The 19,513-nt window shown below is 41.4% G+C and overlaps 1 protein-coding gene across 1 annotated transcript in view; it reads right to left on the bottom strand.

Annotated features, from left to right (window-relative positions):
• T265_14339 (hypothetical protein) overlaps positions 1–19,513 on the bottom strand; it is a gene marked incomplete at both ends in the record, with an annotated part of 98,986 nt that overhangs the window by 72,476 nt on the left and 6,997 nt on the right. Inside the window, 2 exons of the mRNA XM_009173202.1 lie at positions 7,643–8,071; positions 16,986–17,375. Coding sequence (XP_009171466.1) covers positions 7,643–8,071; positions 16,986–17,375 — 819 coding nt within the window. The remainder of the gene's footprint in view (positions 1–7,642; positions 8,072–16,985; positions 17,376–19,513) is intronic.

Below are 19,513 nucleotides of genomic sequence, written 5' to 3'. Positions count from 1 at the left end.
GCCATTGGATATGCATTGCTGATGAGCTCTAATAAGAGCGAAACTCGAGTCCAATGCTTCCCTTTGGTGTGGACTCACCGAAATAATGACGCCGGGACAGGAGGACGACCGTTCAAACGACAGTGGTGTGACTATGAACAAAATGTTGTTCGTCCGTATTCAGTCTGCCCCCAGCCAGTGTCACACTCCAAAATACTAACCCTCAGCACTACCTCATTAAAGCCAACAAATTCGATCGTTGCTACAACATCAGGCAGGAAGTGAAATCCTGCGGGCTTTTTGAATGACTTTTGGGCAATTACTGTGCACAGGATAAACAACAGCGGACAAAACGAAGCGACGTAATCTTAAAGTACTTGAAAGCAATAAAGTCGGCGAGGATGAGGCTAAAGCAATCACACTAAATCAAAAAGCAAATATAGTATCCTCATCTCAATTTAGAAAAAAAGACGGGAGGGGAGTGTAGTTACAAGAGAAATAAGAGACCATAAGATGGCAAAATTGAAGTTTCTTATCTTTAAGGGTAATAGAGAAAACAAGTTTTGTTAGCTTAGCTTACGAGATATTTGGTCAAATAACATCCAGAATCTGATGTGCACGCCGTTGCGGGCATTTTGTTCCAATTCCAAATAAAATCGGACTTTTTGTTTATTTCAGTGGGAGAGAAGTTGATGGATTACATCCCGAAATAAACCTTCAATAAAACAGCAGTTTGTTAGGGGTCGTGACATGTGTAAACACGAAAATGAGGAAAGCTGCAACCCGAAAAGTCCCAGAGGTTCTTGAACGGTGGGTAGGTTTTTCGCTGATAGTAATTGTGGTGTGGGTTCGGGTGGTTCAGACTATGCAGCATTTATCAGATTTGCTATCAGAAAATCACTGTCGCTAAATTTCCTCAGTATCTTATCAAAGTGCATTATTATTGTCATTTGTTTCCACTTTTCGTGAAGGGTGCCGGGTAGAATTTTGGCGTTCTGTGTCAAGCAGGTTCTGTGTATCCCGATTACACTCGTACACCACTTTGGTACAACGTTTAGTAAAATCTTGAGATGATCTACTCGTTATCGTTCAAAGTCATCTATTAAGCAAGGGTCATGCGGACTAAGCTCCCACGTTCGAGTACGTTTTCTCGAAAACGGTGCACAAAGCGGAAATTGGGCAAACGAGATTGAAACGACTTCCGTAGAGTTGTGCAATCGAAGGATGAGAATAGGAATCTCCTTCGCTTTATCCACTTTCTTTGTGGAGGTTTTACACCTTATCGGGGCAAACAAAATTAGCTGTGAGCGACATTTGAAAGTGACCTCATAGAAAACTCTCTTCAACCGAATCAGAAAGTGAAGTTATTCACTTTAGAATCAACAATTGATTGACTTCTATTTCCAACTACTCTTGAGAAATTCTGTCTGCTAACATTGTTTCAACACGAAGGCAACTGGGATTGTCGGTTCTCTGCTGTATGTGGTTGAATAAATGCTCGATCCTTCAAGNTCAAAAGACACATTTGTAGAAACGCATACGTTCTTCTCACCTTGGCCAAATAGATTACTTCATGTTACTCAACGTTTCAACTTCAAACGAGTTTGAAGAACTAGATGAACTTATGTAGCTCATAGAATGAAGAATGAAGAAATCAAAATGCCCAGTTAGCTGGGAATTCGACCTGTGAGGCGAATGGATTTATCCGCATTTATTTCAACGATCAAAAGAGAGCTACATCAGGAATGTTGAACTTAATTTAATTCCCTCACAGAATCAGTTGATACACTGAAAAGTTGCCCAGTTTCGCTATTTTGTCCGATGAACTTTAAGAATTCAACGACTTACGTGTTCTGTTTAATAAATCGATTCTTGCCACCGAGTCAAAGCTGATGCCACAACAACGACGGTTATTTCTTACCTTATTCTCCGGTTTCAAGATATTTCACTCTTTGAACTTGTTCTCACATTTGACAATCGTCAGCTGAACGGATAGGATTAATTTCTAGTGGGCTTACAGTTCATTCGAGCTATTATGCCTGACATGACATCTACGGAGAGTCAGCACATGGATAGGTAGGGAGTTAGGCTCTCGAAGAAATATTGTTTATTCCTATTCTGTCCCCCCCCCCACCGAAAAAAGCCATTGTTACACTCCAAAACATCAACTCTCGAGTACTACCTTAGTAGGGGCAACAAATTCGGTTGATGCTATAACACCAAACGGAAAGTAAAATCCTACAGAATTTCTAAGTAACTTTTGGACAATTACTGCTCACATGATAAGCAAAATTGGATAAATTGAAGCAACGTAATCTTGAAATGCTTGAAAGCAACGAAGCCAACAAGGATAAGGCTAAAGCACTCACATTAAATCAAAAAGCCAATATAATATCCTCATCTCAGTTTAGAATAAAGACGGGAGTGAAGTGTAGTTACAAGAAAAAAGACGCAAGTTGCCACATATTTTTAAATAAGAGACCATAAGAATGAGGTTTATCTCAGTTTCGGATGGCAAAATTAAAGTTTCTTACCTTTAAGAGTATTAGAGAAAACAAGTTTTGTTAGCTTACGAGGTGACATAGTTGGTTAAATAACATCCAGAATCTGATGCACACGCCGTTGCGGGCATTCTGTTCTAATTCCATACAAAATCGGATACTTTTTGTCTATTTCAATGGGAGAGAAGTTGATGAATTACATCCCGAAGTAAACCATCAATAAAACAGCAGTTTGTTGGGGGTCGTGACATGTGTAAACACGAAAACGAGGAAAGCTGCAACGCGAAAAGTCCAAACGTTTCTTGAACGGAGGGTAGGTTTCCCGCTGATAGTGATTGTGGCGTGGGTTCGGTTGGTTCAGATTATGCAGCATTTATCGAATTTGCTATCAGAAAATCAGTGTTGCTAAATTTCATCAGTATGTTATCTATATGCATTATTATTGTTAAATGTTTCCACTTTGCATGAAGGGTGCCGGGTAGAATTTTGGCGTTCTGTGTCAAGCAGGTTCTGTGTATCCCGATTACACTCGTACACCACTTTGGTACAATGTTTAGTAAAATCTTGAGATGATCTACTCGTTATCGTTCAAATTCATCTATTAAGCAAGGGTCATGCGGACTAAGCTCCCACGTTCGAGTATGTTTTCTCGAAAACGGTGCACAAACCGAAAATTGGGCAAACGAGACTGAAACGACTTCCGTAGAGTGGTGCAATATAAGGAAGAGAATAGGAATCTCCTCCGCTTTATCCACTTTTTTGTGGAGGTTTTACACCTTATCGGGGCAAACGAAATTAGCTGGGGGCGACATTTGAAAGTGACCTCATAGAAGACTCTCTTCAGTCGAACTAGAAAGTGAAGTTATTCGCTTTAGAATCAACCGCTGATTGACTTCTGTTTCCAACTACTCTAAATATCTTGAGAAATTCTGTCTCCTAGTATCGTTTTAACACGAAAGCAACTGGGATTGTCGGTTTTCTTCTGTACGTGGTTGAATAAATGCTCGATCCTTCAAGTTAATGAATTATATAAGTTCAGGTTTATGTGGTCAGGAGATGAGAAGAGCCTACCGACTCAGGAGGGGGTAAATTTAGCCATAAAGTGTACCTAAAGACACAGTACGGGAATGAATCAGGATGCAAGAAAATTAAATAGCTAGCCAACATAATTTCGTTCTTTAAACTGGCCACGCTTGTAGAAGTTCGGTTCTTTCCGAGTATCTCGCAAGAAGGACTGTGTTTGGCAGATGTACTGGAGGTCTAAAATGTAGATACTTGCTGCCAAACTAAAACTCGATGGTTGGAGTTACCAGTAGGGTGTGTTCATTGACAGCAATGGGTTGATAATTGTGAGCGATAATAAATTATAGTTAGTTGTTCGGCTGAATAGGTAAGTTAACCAGGGTGACCGTCCAATAAGACCACCCACAACCATGCATAATAAGATAAGATGATGAATCACAGCACAGCTCCATACTAAATGCATTGATTTTGGGAGATAGGAAGTTACTGACTGGGGTGATTATTAGAACGCTGTTTGAAACGCCTTAGCTTGCACCAGGGCATTAATTATTTTCTGAACTAATTTTGTAGTACAAATGAGACGAGTGGTAGAGCACTCCGTGTTTGGAAGACATCTCACCACATCCTCTATCAAAGTCTTTCTCATTTGTCAATAAGTCGAATAGCTTTATCAGTTCTCAACTCAGTATTACTCAAAATCTTGATGAGGAATCTTGGTCAACCCGCAGCCAGTTTCTTGGGGCAGGACAGGTACCCCATTGGTCAAACATGAGACGGAACTTTTTGACATATTTCATCGTCAATAAGTCGAATAGCTTTATCAGTTCTCGGCTCACTATTACTCAAAATCTTGATGAGGATTCTTCGTCAACCCGCAGCCGGTTTCTTGGGGCAGGACAGGTAACACAATGATCAAACATGAGACGGAACGTTTTGACATATTTCATAAGAAAACATTATATTGAAGGATTTTGTCTGACATTTATTTTGAATGCATCAATATCAAGTTAATTTTTTAAAAATAGATGACTTTGTAACCGCAGTATCACCAAATTTACTTGGACAATCCCTTCAAACTACAATCGATACAAAAATTGTGTATTCAAATTAAGATAAACACTACGACAGCTTTGTGGTTATTCATCAAAAAAGAAGGACTGGGAATTTCCTTTGGCTTGCAGCCACATAAAAGCCACACTTTTACCCTGAACAATTAGTGACTGATCGCTCAGGGTCAGTCCTCACGGATTGGTCAAGTAAATCTGCGCATACCAAGAAGTTGGTCCAAAAATGTGGGGCTGTGTAAGAGTATGAACTTGATTCGTCGGAGCAGCATCAAGTTGGTAGTAACAAGACAACGTACATTAAGGGTGCCCAAAAAAATTAGCAAACTTCGAATGCCCTGTGTGAGATTTAAACAGGGATTTTCGAACTATCATAAGTTTTTATATATTATGGAAGCTTGTAAAATTCAAGGTCGCTTCCCTGTTCCCACAACATCATTTCTCAAATTGTCTGTAGCTGGCCTCCTTGCTGGTAGCCATCTGTCAAACGGTTCAGTGGGTGAACTTTGCTATTCCTTGTTGTAGTGGTAGCAAACACACGAGCCTGTTAAATACGTGTTTCGAACGAGCTAAGAAAGTATCGAAAAGCTAGATTATGAATGCACTGTTTTCCCTCTTCACCCAAGCCTAGTTGAACAAATTTTCTCCCGCGTTTCTCCACTCACCCACATAAATAGGTATCGGCTGGTCGCCCGCAAAATATCTCGCGTGTCCAGCTTGTTTTTGTTTGCGTGAACAAACAAATTAGCATTCCGCCTATTCTTCATTGAACGTGGAACAATTAGGATAATGAGCATTGGGTGTGTGTTTAGTGAATGGAAGAATGACTACAACAGGACATTGTTTTGTGTGCAAAAATTAATTAGCGCTTACACCTATCTTGGTCTGTTCTTATCCATGACCGAAGGTTTGATGGCCACCTGCCTCTTGGGACCAAATACCCGAGCGATAATAAACAGATGAATCCTTGCAGAGTTAACCAAACCACAGCGTGATTTTGTGGTATGGCATTTTTAGGTGAGAGTTGGGTGAACAATTTGAGGAAAAGTAACCGAAACTATTTTGGTACATTCGGTGCAACCGCACTCTCTAACTGGACCTACTTTATTTGAGGAACCACTTGGCCTGGAATTAAATTTGTGCTAAATTCTAGTGGGCCGAAACTTCCTAGCGCTAGGCTTGCTTTTGTTACTAATGACAGCTCATATGAACTCCACGTACTGCAACAGACCGTGAGGTCTGTCGAATGAAGTGATGAAATAGATATAGTTGGGGAAAAGAAGTATGTTTATGATCCAATATCTCTACTGAATTTTAATCAGCATTTAGACAAAGCCTTTTGGTGTCCAAGTGGCCACATTGATCCATACGAAGGGATATTCTACAGGGAATAATTTGTCCGTTTATTCGACTGTGGAGTAATCCTCATGTTTGAGAAAACTCCTGGCTAGTCGGAGGGAAATTTCGATGCTCATGTGGGAAAAAGCTTTCAGGAACTCTAACCCCCTTGTTGTTTTGAAACCGAGGGAATACTCAAGCATATGGGTTCCCCATGAACATAAAGTCCGAAACATCCTCTGAGACTATATTGTGATCTACGTAACAATATGGTGGATCAATTCGTGGCTGCTTGAAAACTCTGCTTAGATCACATCCACCAGCTTGACAACCGTAGTATAAACCAACGGTCCATCGTACACGATTTGTTGTACGCTTCGGGTTCCCAAGGTGGTATGGAAGCCTGACTAGCTGTTTGGAAATGCGTTGTGTGACTTTAGTCATTTGTAGTAGAGGCCTCTAGATACATAGAGCAGATTGAACCGGCTCGCGCGAACATTCGGTGGCTCTCCAATTAGGTAGGGAATCGCCGTGGCCTGTTTAAAACGCTTGTTCCAGACGCACCCCTTTGGTTCAGTGAACTGTCTCTTGGATGCAGGATTGTTTCCACTAACTCCTATAAAATATTGATCAGCGAGTCTAAACGCGCCTATTGCTCAATTAATGTCGTTCTTAATAGGGTTCCTTTTCTGGCTACCGGACTAGATTGCTAAAACGATACATTCATGTCACAGATCTGTTTTCATCCACCAGCGAGATTTCACTCAGATTTGGTTTGAATTCCCTACTTATTTGTAAGCTAGCGAAACACCATCAATTTCGCAACATTCTAATCATGACTTTGAAAATTTGCACTCACTTACAAACCCCCTTATAAGCTTATTTGAAAGTTGACCAGAATGAAAAATGAGGAAATTGATGGTTGCAGTATAGAGCCACTTCTTCCTTACTTTTCTACGCAGATTTAGTTCCGTTACAGAATGAATTCACAGACCGATGTATCTTTTGTTGTCCTGTCACCCCACGTTATTTGACAGTATTCTTCTTCAGATCGTGGCATACATCTTGTCGACTGGGTGATGTACAAGGCAGATAAAGATAATTCCGAATGGTGCATATCAGACCAAAAAGATCTGAATGCGATGAGTTAGTCGATGGAATCAGCTTTTGTCGTCAACCGCATAAAAAACTTTTGTATCGTTCATGGCATTCAAACATCAAACTAGCTCAAGTGAAGAAACAAAGAGCATAAACGGTCATTGGCTTGTTCGCTGAGCTGGGCAATTTTGTTGCAACTAAATTGCCCAGCTCAGTGAAAAAGCAAACGACCATCTACGCTACCTGAGCTACCGACATTCTCCTCTGTAGAAAAGAGCATAAATAATCAAGTTAACCATTGACCGACTATTTAACTCGATGGCATCTACCTTGTAAAAGCCATTTGGGATGCTTTTTATTGCTGCACCGAATGAGTACATTCCACAGAAAGAACCGAATTCATCAGACCCCGTAACTGTTCCCTAACTGGGGAACCTTCATACCTTTTAGGTTAATTGACCACACTGCTAGGTAACTAGAAAAATCAACCACGGAACGAATCGAGGTAACGGTTGATGTCACATGATGATACGACCTGTACATATGTATTTATAAGCCGGAAGATATTGGGCCAGTGCAGTTAATCAATCTGTTTTGAAGCGCAGTTCATACTCGAAAAATTTAACATAAGTAACGCACCGTAAATTCGCAGTACTGTTTGATTCTCCACTGTGAACTGTCCTGGAGTTTGGCCAGCTTTGCATTTGATTCCTACCCACTCGAAAGCCGGGCGTTCAACATTGGTAGACACCAGTTTAACAATGGAGAACATGATGAACCTGTTTGACGCATTTGCAGTTTTCCGAGAGAAAGTTTCCAACGGTTGAATCTCCCGCCATTCCCCTGAGCGATTTGACAATCCAAACCACTGGATCACGGCTTGGTCGTAGTAAGTCCCAGTCATACAGAGGAGATATTGTGGCCTATCTAGATAGACATAGGTCAATCGGTTGTGTAGGTCGAGCGTTTTGACCTCAAAGCTGGTCATATTTGTCCCGAATTTAGGTGTCTGTTTCAGGATATCCGTTGTCTCCTCCGGGCCGTGAATATAAACCGATTCTGGTCCATCTGAGAGACACAAATTGGAAAATTTGAGTTGGAATAGTATTTGATATTCACATAGGGCTGGTACTGTCAGTGGTAGTATTTAATTTTTCTGCTTTATAACCATAAATATGAAAATATAAAGTTGATACCTTGTCTTACTGTATTACTAAGTTACCATATTTTGATGTTACCACGGCTTTGGCAAACAGATGATGATACCACCACCGCTTTCGCGGCTTGTTAAACAGTTAATATGAGTTTTTCGCGTGGGTGTGGAAGTCGTTTTGATTCCACCGTTGACTTATTCAGTTAATCTGATCTAACCTGATTGGTCCCACCGGTGAGATTCTGGTGACTTGTTTAGAACGATGGCGGACGTGATGTCTCAGAGCTGACTAGGTGTCCCCATAAAAGCGTTCTTGTGGCGTTCGTTTCGGGTTTCGACTACACAGTTGCCGTGTAAATACAACTCTGCTGCATAGTGATTATTGGATCCTCCCTGAGGATCGTAAGCAATCAAGATAAAGCATTCTGACCGCTGAAATGTCTGCTGAAATAAGTCGACAGCTAGTCATAGTCTGGTTCGGCGTGACTGAAAGCCACGAGTTTAATGAACCTCAAACTCCTCTTAACTAACAGTCCTGTATATCCACATGTAAGGCGAGTTGGTTGAATGAAATGATCTCATAAAAATGTTTTCTGACCTTCTGGTTTCATCCAACACTGGAAAAAAGATTCTTGTGTCAACTAGATCAGTAGGGGTAGAGCCCCCAAAGTAAAATAAGCTAGGTGAAAAACTGCATATATAAATCTGGTGAGTATAGTGTTCTAGCGTAGGTAACACACCAGTGACGCGGGAGATATTCAGTTTGAAATTCATTAATTAGTACCGAATCAGTCTTGCATTAAAACAAAAAGCGTTTTTCTTATTCTTCGAATGTTACGCCAAAGGTAGGCTGTTATCAATCGGATTTTTCCTTCGAATTGGTCTGCTCACTGGTTTTTCTTCCGTAATTTTTCTCATAGCTTGTTGAACAAATGATTCGTATTTTTTTATTACCAGGCGGAACTTAGCATTCCAATCGGGTAGCAAATACGCTTGGGAATTTTAGCCCAGTGTATACGATGCATGTCTGCCTTAATAGTATAGCCTGCAGCATATATATACATATATATGTATATATTTATACCTGCAGTATATATATGCAGTATATACCTGTGATTCGTTATCTCCAGTGTAATTGCTTTTGACGAACGTGCAGGGCTATTCCTTTGAATGTATAGCCCCAATCAATACAAGCATGTATTCCGCTTTTCAGTATGAAGTGTTACAGAGGTTTTTTTGAGTAATACACTCCATTTTCACTCGAGAATAGTGAAAACATATTGGAATTTAGCGGACATCGTGAGGAGTTAGCAAACAAATCGTTTCTTAAAAGATCGTGGACTACAAATAATCGATCCCTGCATATTCTTTTACACGGTATTCTGTGCGCTAACGGCATCTCATTGAAAATCTCATCTCTGTCTTACTTTCATCTTCGAATGCGTAAAATATCCCTCCTACGATTTGGATAACAGCTAATCACAAACGTCTCCGTAATCTTCATGGTATTTTGCCAGATTTTTTTCAACAACGCTTTCTGAACCATTCATTGTCCTAAAAGTTGCAACAGTGAAAATTCAGAGTAAGGACATCATATGTTTGTGAGAGTGACCTTTGTCACCATATTTGAGTAGCGATCAATATCGGTGATGATACGCGCCACACGGCATGCTTTTGTGCTCAATGGGAATCAACGGTGACTAAGATTTGATACTCACAAACCTAGAAAATATGGAAAGAGTTACCTAACAGCCCTCCTGTTAACAGATTTGAAAAGGATTTATCAGTGGAAACGAGTGAATATAATTCTCCTAATGAGGATCGTAAGAGAGCTGAACTACCGTTATTCTGCATCACAAGTCTCTTCACCCAAGGTGGTGAACTCACTGCTGGAATGGTTACTAAATTCGGTCTCCAACAGTGGCCTTCCAGTTGAGCAAATGCTCCTTTAGATCAGTTCAACCCTTGCCAGCTACGTCAAAATCCACTTTTGAAATCCTGTTTCATTCAGCTTTTTAAAATTAAGCCAAATGTCATATAAACCAGCTTTTTTCTATCCATTTACGATGACAACTAAGTTGGGTTTGAAATGAATGTTTGACTGGCACTGTTGCAAAATGTGAATGTACCTAGCTTGATTGTTGCTTCGTTCGTACTCTATCTGTTAGGCAAAACGATGACGCCTTCATTTGTACGGTTCGAGTCGATTTTTCAGTGTAAACAGACATCATAACAAGACGTTTTATGATGCGTTTCCATCATTAGTTCATCAAGGCTATTAGTATTCTGGTTAAAAGGTAGTACAGGACACGGAATGTTAGAAACCTAATCACCCACCACTAGTACTAAAACGGACAACCAGATCGATCAACCAAGATCAGAATCCTTATATTATGTTCGTATCATCGATGTCATTTCAAAGTCTTCCAATTTGGAGTTCAAAACCAAAAGCTAATTGTTGAATGTCAGGTAGCCTTACGTGAAATAAACATGTGGCTCAACTAGTACAGTGATCACATTAGCTGGATACACCACTCGAACTATGCGAGTCCAACAATGAAATTCGTGAACATCCAACGATTTGGTTATTGTGGGACAGAACAGAATTTCTTTACACGAAATTATGATGTCTTTAAAGGACTGTGTTGACTCGAACAACATCCAACTCAACGTTTTGAACGCCAACTTCTAGGCTCGGCATATCATTTCTCGAGATTCTATTATGTGACAAATCATGGTGGCGCTACCAGTGAATAGAAGGACTTTGCTCCGGAATTATTTATTGGGAAGCACCATCTGAACCGTTACAGACTATTCGACAAGGAAACAAAACTCTCATATGCATTCAGTTTATAAAAAGTGAATTTCCATCTTCTTCTCGAACGCGTCCTTCTGAGCGTTCCTAAATCTTCATTGACAATTACTCCAATGCAGAGAAATGCTACAAAGTGTTTCCACAAATTCGGGATTAATTCTCACTTTCAATAGACGCTTCATTGACAATTACTCCAATGCAGAGAAATGCTACAAAGTGATTCCACAAATTCCGAAATAAATCTCACTTTTCAATAGACGTGTAACGGGTTTACGAGGAAATATACTACCCACATTCCTCATCAGTAGTATCCAAGTTACACCTGTGTTGCGCTCAACAGGCACACATAAATATGGTTGACCTAGTTTCCAGATAAGTTCACCGAGTATTTGCACGACGTTGCCGTGTATTTGAAGGAATGACGGGGATTCTGACTTTCTAAAAATTTCTCTTGTTTCCCTCAACACTTAGGCTGAAATTGTGATACGATTATTAATTTTATGGTTTGCATTAAACGTGCTGTAATTTCTTGGTTAACGTCACAGTTTTTAATGCAGATGTTCACGGGTGCGCTGCTCGCTCGCTCGAGTGCAGCTTAGAATTTGATACACATACACCAAGCTAAGTTGAACTTATTTCGATCAATAAAATGTATGATACCAAATTTCATTTGAGCATTTTTTCCGCAGGCTATGGGTAAATCATTTTGTCTAACAGGATGGAACCCAATTTCCCAATGAAAAGCGAACAATCCTGTCTCGTTTGTTCTAGTCATATGGCTTCTCTTCATTACATAAATACGGGTGATGCCATAATACTTTCCATTATCCACTGCTTGTCTGGCTATCTTAGCCTGTTTCCAGACAACGGTAACAATTCAGCTACGCCTTTTATTCACCCCTACTCCACGCTTGATACCATACCGTTTAAGACGGTTTTTGGGGACGCATTGGCTAAGTGTGTTGATTCAATAAGCTTCGACATCTATTCAGAGGCGCTGATGTGTGCATTTAGAAACTGGAAACCTTCTACTCGACACAGCTGTTACTTGCATGAATCGGTCTTGTCCGTTGTGTAGTGAACTCAGTGAACCAGACAGCAAGTGGTGGATAGCTGAAATTCAACTGGACTTCGTTGAACAATCACCAGTGAGCCTAAAAACCATTATGAATGAGAAAAAACATCCTGATGGATGGTGTGAGTACAACAATGACAGACTCAACTAATCGAGCCTGGCTGTGCTCCAGCCACAACCAGTTTTGTTATGCTTGGACGTTTATCCAAGGGGGCTGATTTAGCCTGAAGGTTTTGGATTTTAGGCAACTAGCAAATCATTTCAAAGCACTGTTCATTTTTCTACCATTTTTTGCCATCAAACAGACTATTTAGAATCCGGTGCTGAATAAATGTTAGACTAAATCTGGTTACTGTCAGATTTATGCATGAAGAAGTTGGAAAATAAAGGGGCTGTTTTGATCCAAGAGCATTCTACTAAATCACTGCTGGATTGTCAGAACTTGACCGCCTTGTGGATCCGAAGTTGCCTCTGTGTCAACTTTCCAGTCATCTTCCCTCCCATACAAATTAGCCCTACCCAATTTCACTTTCGGCAAACTGCTGCTGGCTTTCAAAATGTTCCTATTGTCCAACAGGATCGCAACAAATTTTTTGGTTTATAACACCGCCCCCCCCCACCATCGATTTGTCCTTTGTTTAGGAACTAATCCAAACTGATTCCTAAAACAGTAGTTGGCATTCGCCACAGCTTCTACCTCGACGAAGACGAGCGGCTCTTGATTTCTCAAAACTTTCTTCAAGCCTTGAGACAGACGTTATTTCTAATAGCAGGTGCATATGTTTCTCATATCCACTAAGTCACACAAATCTTGATCGAACAAACGGCATCTGTTTGGGAATAAAGAAATGTGATTTCGTCCTCCTGTTGTGGCGTAATTATTCCGGTGAGTCCACACCAAAGGGAAACACTGGACTCGAGTTTCGATCCTATTAGAGCTCACTAGCGGTGCATATCCAATGGCCGTGCCGGGAATCGAACGCCGGACATCTGACATGCGAGGCGAGCGGGCAACCACTACTCCACCAGCGCACGTTGGACGCATCTGAATTATCACGTCTGAACAAACGAACGTGTTCACATTTGAGTGATATGATTGGTGTGCCCGACTCATCAAACGACGACCTAGTAACTGTCCTGGCTGTGACGATCGATTGACACGCCAGTCAGGTTTTCTCAGCGAGGTAGCGTGACGCACGCTTCAAACCCACTGGGCAACCTTTTTGTTGCAGTTTTGGAGTTTTTCAAGATAGGTATTTCGTTCATAGTCACAGCCCGCTCGCATAAACGCTCGCCTTGCAGGTCAGATATCCGGGGTTCAAATCCCGGCACGACCACTGGATATACACTGCTGATGAGCTCTAATAAGAGCGGAACTCGAGTCCAGTGCCTCCCTTTGGTGTGAACTCACCGGACTAATTACTCCAGAACAGGAGGACGACCGTCCAAACGAGAGTGGTGTGGTTATGAATAAAATACCAATCCCGCAAAAACTCCAAAATGTGATTTCGTTGTAAAGTCTATAGCTGTATCAAACTTTCTCATTCCTTCCCTACAAAAACGTACGGTGTCACCTCGTCGTATATACACTGGGTGCATTCTTTTGTGCTGTCTTCTGTTGATGATTCTTGCGGGTCATTTCTCGGTTGGTCAGTCCTTCAGTGATTTCCCATATAAAAGAATGACGCGTATTTGTTCGTGTTTTTTTTTCAGCCAACGCATTCCTCTTTTCCTCACATCATATAAGCTGGTATTTCTAATCATTTGCCACTGCCACTTATTGGGACGCCGACGAGTTTTTGCTCCTTTACGTGCACTCGCGAAGCCTACTACTGTACACACAACATTTACCTGGCTGTGATTGACAAATCTATAGATAAGTCAATCGCCAGGAGGGCTGTCCACATACTGTATAAGGAGACGAAAAATCGTTGATTTTTTCCTGTTAGGCAAAAGAAGCGTTTGTACATTTGTATTCCAGCTTTCGATTAGACTAAATGTTTTCAGAGGTTGCCGCTTCAGAACTCTGAATTCCACCCCAACATTTTTGTACTACGTCTTTCGTTCCTTAACCATGTGCAAGATAGCCCAGCTTCCTCAACCCGTTTTCATACACCAGACAGTACCAAGATAGGTGATCGCGACTACATTTTGGACCTAGCATTTTGCGAGCTAGACCCCATTTATCTCAAACTTGTATTAATCAACTCTCAAAACAACATCAGCTGGTCTTTACTTGCATTCACTTTACACTTTTTGAACATCTAACCCTGGTACTTTCCGACTCGGTTCCTTCTGCTCACCTCTCGCGAAATTTCTTGTATCATGTCTGCTCCAGCAATCCCCAAAGAGAGTTGGGTCAGCAACTCTCGTTGGGTGTTAATTTGGGCCGCATATCCTACAGTTAAACTTCATTACGTGAATTTTTTTATGAAACAAAGTGTTTTTTCTCCGCAGATCTGGGTTTTATGCCGAGTCTGTACCGTTTTGCCCAAAATCACCTGTGTAGGCTGTATTCAGGCCCAATGCACTGAATCGAAGTTTGTACATGTGTTCACGTGGACAGTGCTGTTGCCATGATACAAGACAAAAATCACAGTTTTCTAAGATTACAGGTTCTTATATTGTTATTAATCTAAGCGATTCATTATCACCTAGGAGCCTTCCTTCTAGGATTTGCGTTTATCAGTTGAACTACATTCTAAAAAGAAAGATCTCATAAAATTGAGGTTGAACCCATCAACGTTATTTGCATCTTTGTTCGAAAGAACCATTCGCTAGTGTAGTTTATCCCCCTGGTTCACACAAATCCCAGTATTTTAAATAACATTTTAATGCTCACCTTGACACAACTTAGAGTTTTGGCGCAATAAGGTTGTTGAAGACTTGTTGACAGTTGAAGACCGGTTTTGGCCTTCTTGAGGCTCATCAATCGTACGCGCTACGTGAAACTGAATGGCATGAAATCAGTGGAATATGCTTGCTTGCTCATCGATTCGGTTTCAAAGAAAACAGCTAAATTCCGACTAAAATGCCATTCTAAAATATTCTTTAACTGACTGAGTTCAACTGGGGCGAGAATTTGAAGAAAACCGTGAATTGTGCCTCTCTGATTAGTTTCAAAATGTGCGAAACGGATCATGGACCGTCGAACAGTTCTGAAGTCATGAAAGAACGCGTTTATGTCAAACTTGGAGTTTGTTTCGTTTCCACGTTCAGTCGGTTGTTTTCACAAAGCTTACAAAGCGATTCTCAGCAGCCTGCGTGCTGAACCGGACACCGGTCAAGAACTACTGCGCCAACGCAGTAGTTCTGCTTTCTGTGAAAGTCATTTTCAGAAATTCACACCATTTGTACGCCATGTTGAGGCAATTTTTCTCCGGAGTACACCACTCTGTTCAAGATACACTGCACACCAACAAAGCGTATAGGTCGTTCATCAAAAGTGTTCACGGGAAATGGGTTTTCACGTTCCTACAGCCACTGGAACACATTCTATCGGTTGCGTAAGTTTACTTTTTGACCATGTAAAACCAGACAGTTCTGAATCGCCGGCTGATACATGTATCCATATGTTTCGACTGATCGATTAAAGCAAGGTCATTGGGCTCTCTCATTGTGTAGCCCCACAGCATTTTCCTATCTGGTACTGCACCAGTCAACTGTCGCGAAGACGCCGGACCCAGCTGCGGTGCAAGGGCTTGTGCGGCTCTGTGAGCAACTGAGCTATGCTGGAGACTGCGGTTGACACTTAACGAGCCCCGCATACCGCCTTGCTCATTGGGCGGCCTCCATCATCCAAGTGGCTTGAAGCATGTTTGCGACTTTCTCCCTTTAAGCACGAAACGCGCAATGACTACACTCGTAGGTGTCAAGTATGTGGAGATATTTCGATGTTGTTCATCTTCAAAAAACAGTTTCTTTCGAGACCAAACGGAAGCTTGTGTGGCGTATGTGGACAATGATTGTAGAGAATTCTTCAACCCTGGCAGTAACCCAAGAGCCGAGGAACTATTTAACTTTCTTTCACGTTGTTTCGAATTGTTTTGTCTACACGAAGGTATGCGCGTCGTGACCGTGCCAAACGGATGAACAATCACGCTGATTGGGTCATCAAAAGACTCGACATAAACAAATGTTTAATCACCCTGAAGTGCTATCCTCAAAGGGAAACTCTATGCGGGACGAGCTCAAAATTATCGCAGATGATCTTGCACAAATGTTCTGCAGCATGGTCGCGTTTCAATACCCGAATAGGCTTATCTGAAGAAACTCTTAGGCGAAACAGTCGACTGAGGCGCCCAAGGGTCTTCCGCCACTCGCGCACCGTTGTTACTGGGAGTACTGAATGTCCTACAATGATTATATATATATACATATATACATAATTGTGTCCATGGCAGTGCTGGGATTCAGTAAACGTTCTTATACAACATAATGAACTTGAGAGTCGTTATTGATTAGCAGGCTTGCGAACTCTCATCCACTTAGGTGTTCACAAACACTCGTACGGACGGGCAGTCTGAACACAATAAACAAACCCATCCCCACTCGGTGAGACAGTGTACAAAATTAGAGAACGATAAATCGCTTCCCGAACTTACCCGACTACTTCATCCTAGCCTACTTATACTTCCGTTCTGAACTGCCTGTGTGAAAATGATTAATGGTTGACAATCGGTTCAGCATTCTTGTTCGACACAAACGCCCGATTTGACACCTGACGTCACGTTTCGGGCCGTTTGATTGATGCAAAAGAGTTTTATGCAAATCTAGAGACAAGTAGCAGCATTAATTTAAAACGCATATTTCATTTGAACTTTTTTGTATTGAAACAAACACGAGTGTTAACGATCGAGTTCCCTAATGTGATATGAAATTGCTAGCTTGAAATACAAGTGCTGATTACAAACGATCTAGTTGGAATTGATTCACTTACATCTGACAAGGATTGGAATACGAGCAGATTTTTCAGGGCCAACTTGATGTTTGACGGCGCACACAAGATCCAGACCATGATACTCTGACTTCAGTAGAGGTATTCGCACTTTGCTCAACAATTTTCCCTCAGAATACTGGTGAACCACGTGTTCCGGCGGGACTGCACTTACTATTTGCGCAACAATATCCAAGGTCACTTTGGGTAATCTCGAATCTACGGAGGTTTCCAAAGGTTGTCGAGGACGTTCCCACCTCCAGAACAATTCACCGGGAGGATTACCTGCGGGATCGGCGCGGCATGTTGCTTCAAACTGTGCACCCTCAACGAAGATATTCGATTGATCTGAGCTTCGTGACCAGTCGATTATCTCAGGATCTCCAGGTGGGGCTTAAATGTGAGGAGATAAAATTGTGTGCACATACGAAACGAATGAAACGTAAACGAAATGTCTCGGATTTCATTACTGAAGGTGGGAATAAGTGGTATGTTCGGGATGGCACCAGGTTTAGTGCTCTATCTCACGCAGGTGGAGGATATACACGAATGCCATTTGATGCATGAAACCTTAACTTTAAGCTTCTGCAAAAAAGAACAAAATTTAAAAAATAATCTCTCCTGAAATTGTAAAACTTATCCCAAATGTGATTTCTCTTGAGAGCAACGGAGGTTTAACTGTAGTTTTGCAGCTTTTACCAAATATCTTGAGAGAACATCAACTTGTATGCGAAACAAAACGCTACGGTTTGGTTCTAATAGCCTAATAGAAGCGAAGTGGACAGGTATTGTGGTGGAGAATGTATAAAAGTAGTCAGGCACTCTTGTTGCTTGAATTTACCAATCCAGTATGGAGACCTCCCTAACGGTCCTCTCTATCACGATCCTCGTATCATCATTAGTTTAACTACAGAATTTTACTCCAAAGCTGACTCCGAAATGATTCGGTAGCCAATTCGGCAGCCATCACCCCAGACGGGGCATGAGATGCCGTGCAAACCAACCAGATGTAACTTGATTTGCAACACGCATCGATGTCCACGTGAGACCCAACTGAATATCTTGTTTAGGACGTCCTACAACTAAATATGCTTCATATGGACCATCTCATAATTCAGTTAGCACAATATTCTACACGCTGCAATATGTCTTCGCGACATTACTCACTAACCATAAGGTTGCTGAAAACTCTCCGTTAGCCTACTACCAATGTCACCCTTCTTGGATTCAACAGACAGGTCTTCCGTATGTTGGTGGCAGTCAGTGAAGTTCTCCGCAATGGAACCCTCGGAGTTTCAACCATATATACAATCCTGTCGGCAGCCAAATCCAATCCGAATGATGATAGTGTACGAGCTATAATTGTTTTCTGTAGCAGCAAGGAAATGTTTTTGGGAATAGTACAACTCGTTGTTTAGAATAAGGCATCCTGAAAAAGATGCGTTGGAGGAGGAACATTACAACATTTATTGCGAAATGGGCTCGCACGTAGAACACTCACCATCGGCTATCCTTTAGACAGCAAACTTGGTGGCGTATTGGTAGCTTCAGTCGAAGTGCAAAGTAGGTGTTGATACTGCAAGCTTTACACTAAATCGCCACTATGTCGACAATATTCTTAGTTTCGCCTGCGAAGCTAATGCTCATATTTATGTTCTACATGACTGGACACTTAGGCTCAATGGAGATTTTGGACACTCATCCATGGACCCATTATCTTAGAATCCAGGGGCCAAGTCTATTCCTAACTATGCTCGTGACGGCATTTAAGCTTAATGCCCATCTCCTTAGAAATTTTAACCGCGACTTAACTAGAGATTATCTATCTTAAAACAATCGGGAGTGCATCGTTTTTGGATTCTTGCAACAAAGGCCAATGAAGAGTTGCCTGGCGTACCGGTACTTCCTTATTAATATTTCTAGTTAGGGGATTGGTCGCTCATTTCGATAAACAAATTCCATTTTTTATTCCCCTTGCGATCATTCAGTAATGGAGAAGGCTTGAACAAAAAATTGACTCGACAAAGAAAACTAGTTACTCCTAGAGTGTTTATTTCAACGAGGGTCTTGTAGGGGCGCTTATAATCTAACTAGTACGCAAACACTCCATCTTTAATGTTTGATAGAAAATAATAAACACAAGATTTCAGGACCTTTAAGTAAACAAAGCTAGGGAGCTTCTTCTCTACTTCTGGTGTGGTTTGGAAGTCCTTGTCCAGCCTTGAGGAAGCTGACGTTGATGGAACAAGGCATGGTTCTGGGTATATCATGATGTCCAGCCGATATATTCCCCAGTGACTGAAGTCCATCTAGGCCACACAGTCAGACACCACGCAACCAAGTGGTGTAAATTTTGCAACTGAAGAATGCGAGATGCTATAGCCCGTTGAAGTGCCATTTAGCCATACCGATGCTTGGACGTTCGTGACTAAGTACTAAATCACCTTGCAGGTTTTCTGTGATATGAAAGGATTCCGGTCCTAGATGAAGAAAAAACACCTCTGCAGTACTTCTCGGCTTTTCGGTATTGG

The sequence above is a fragment of the Opisthorchis viverrini genome (genome assembly GCF_000715545.1).
Source record: "Opisthorchis viverrini unplaced genomic scaffold opera_v5_178, whole genome shotgun sequence".
Classification (NCBI taxonomy): Eukaryota; Metazoa; Platyhelminthes; class Trematoda; order Opisthorchiida; family Opisthorchiidae; genus Opisthorchis; species Opisthorchis viverrini.
This window is presented reverse-complemented; position numbering and strand designations above follow the sequence as displayed.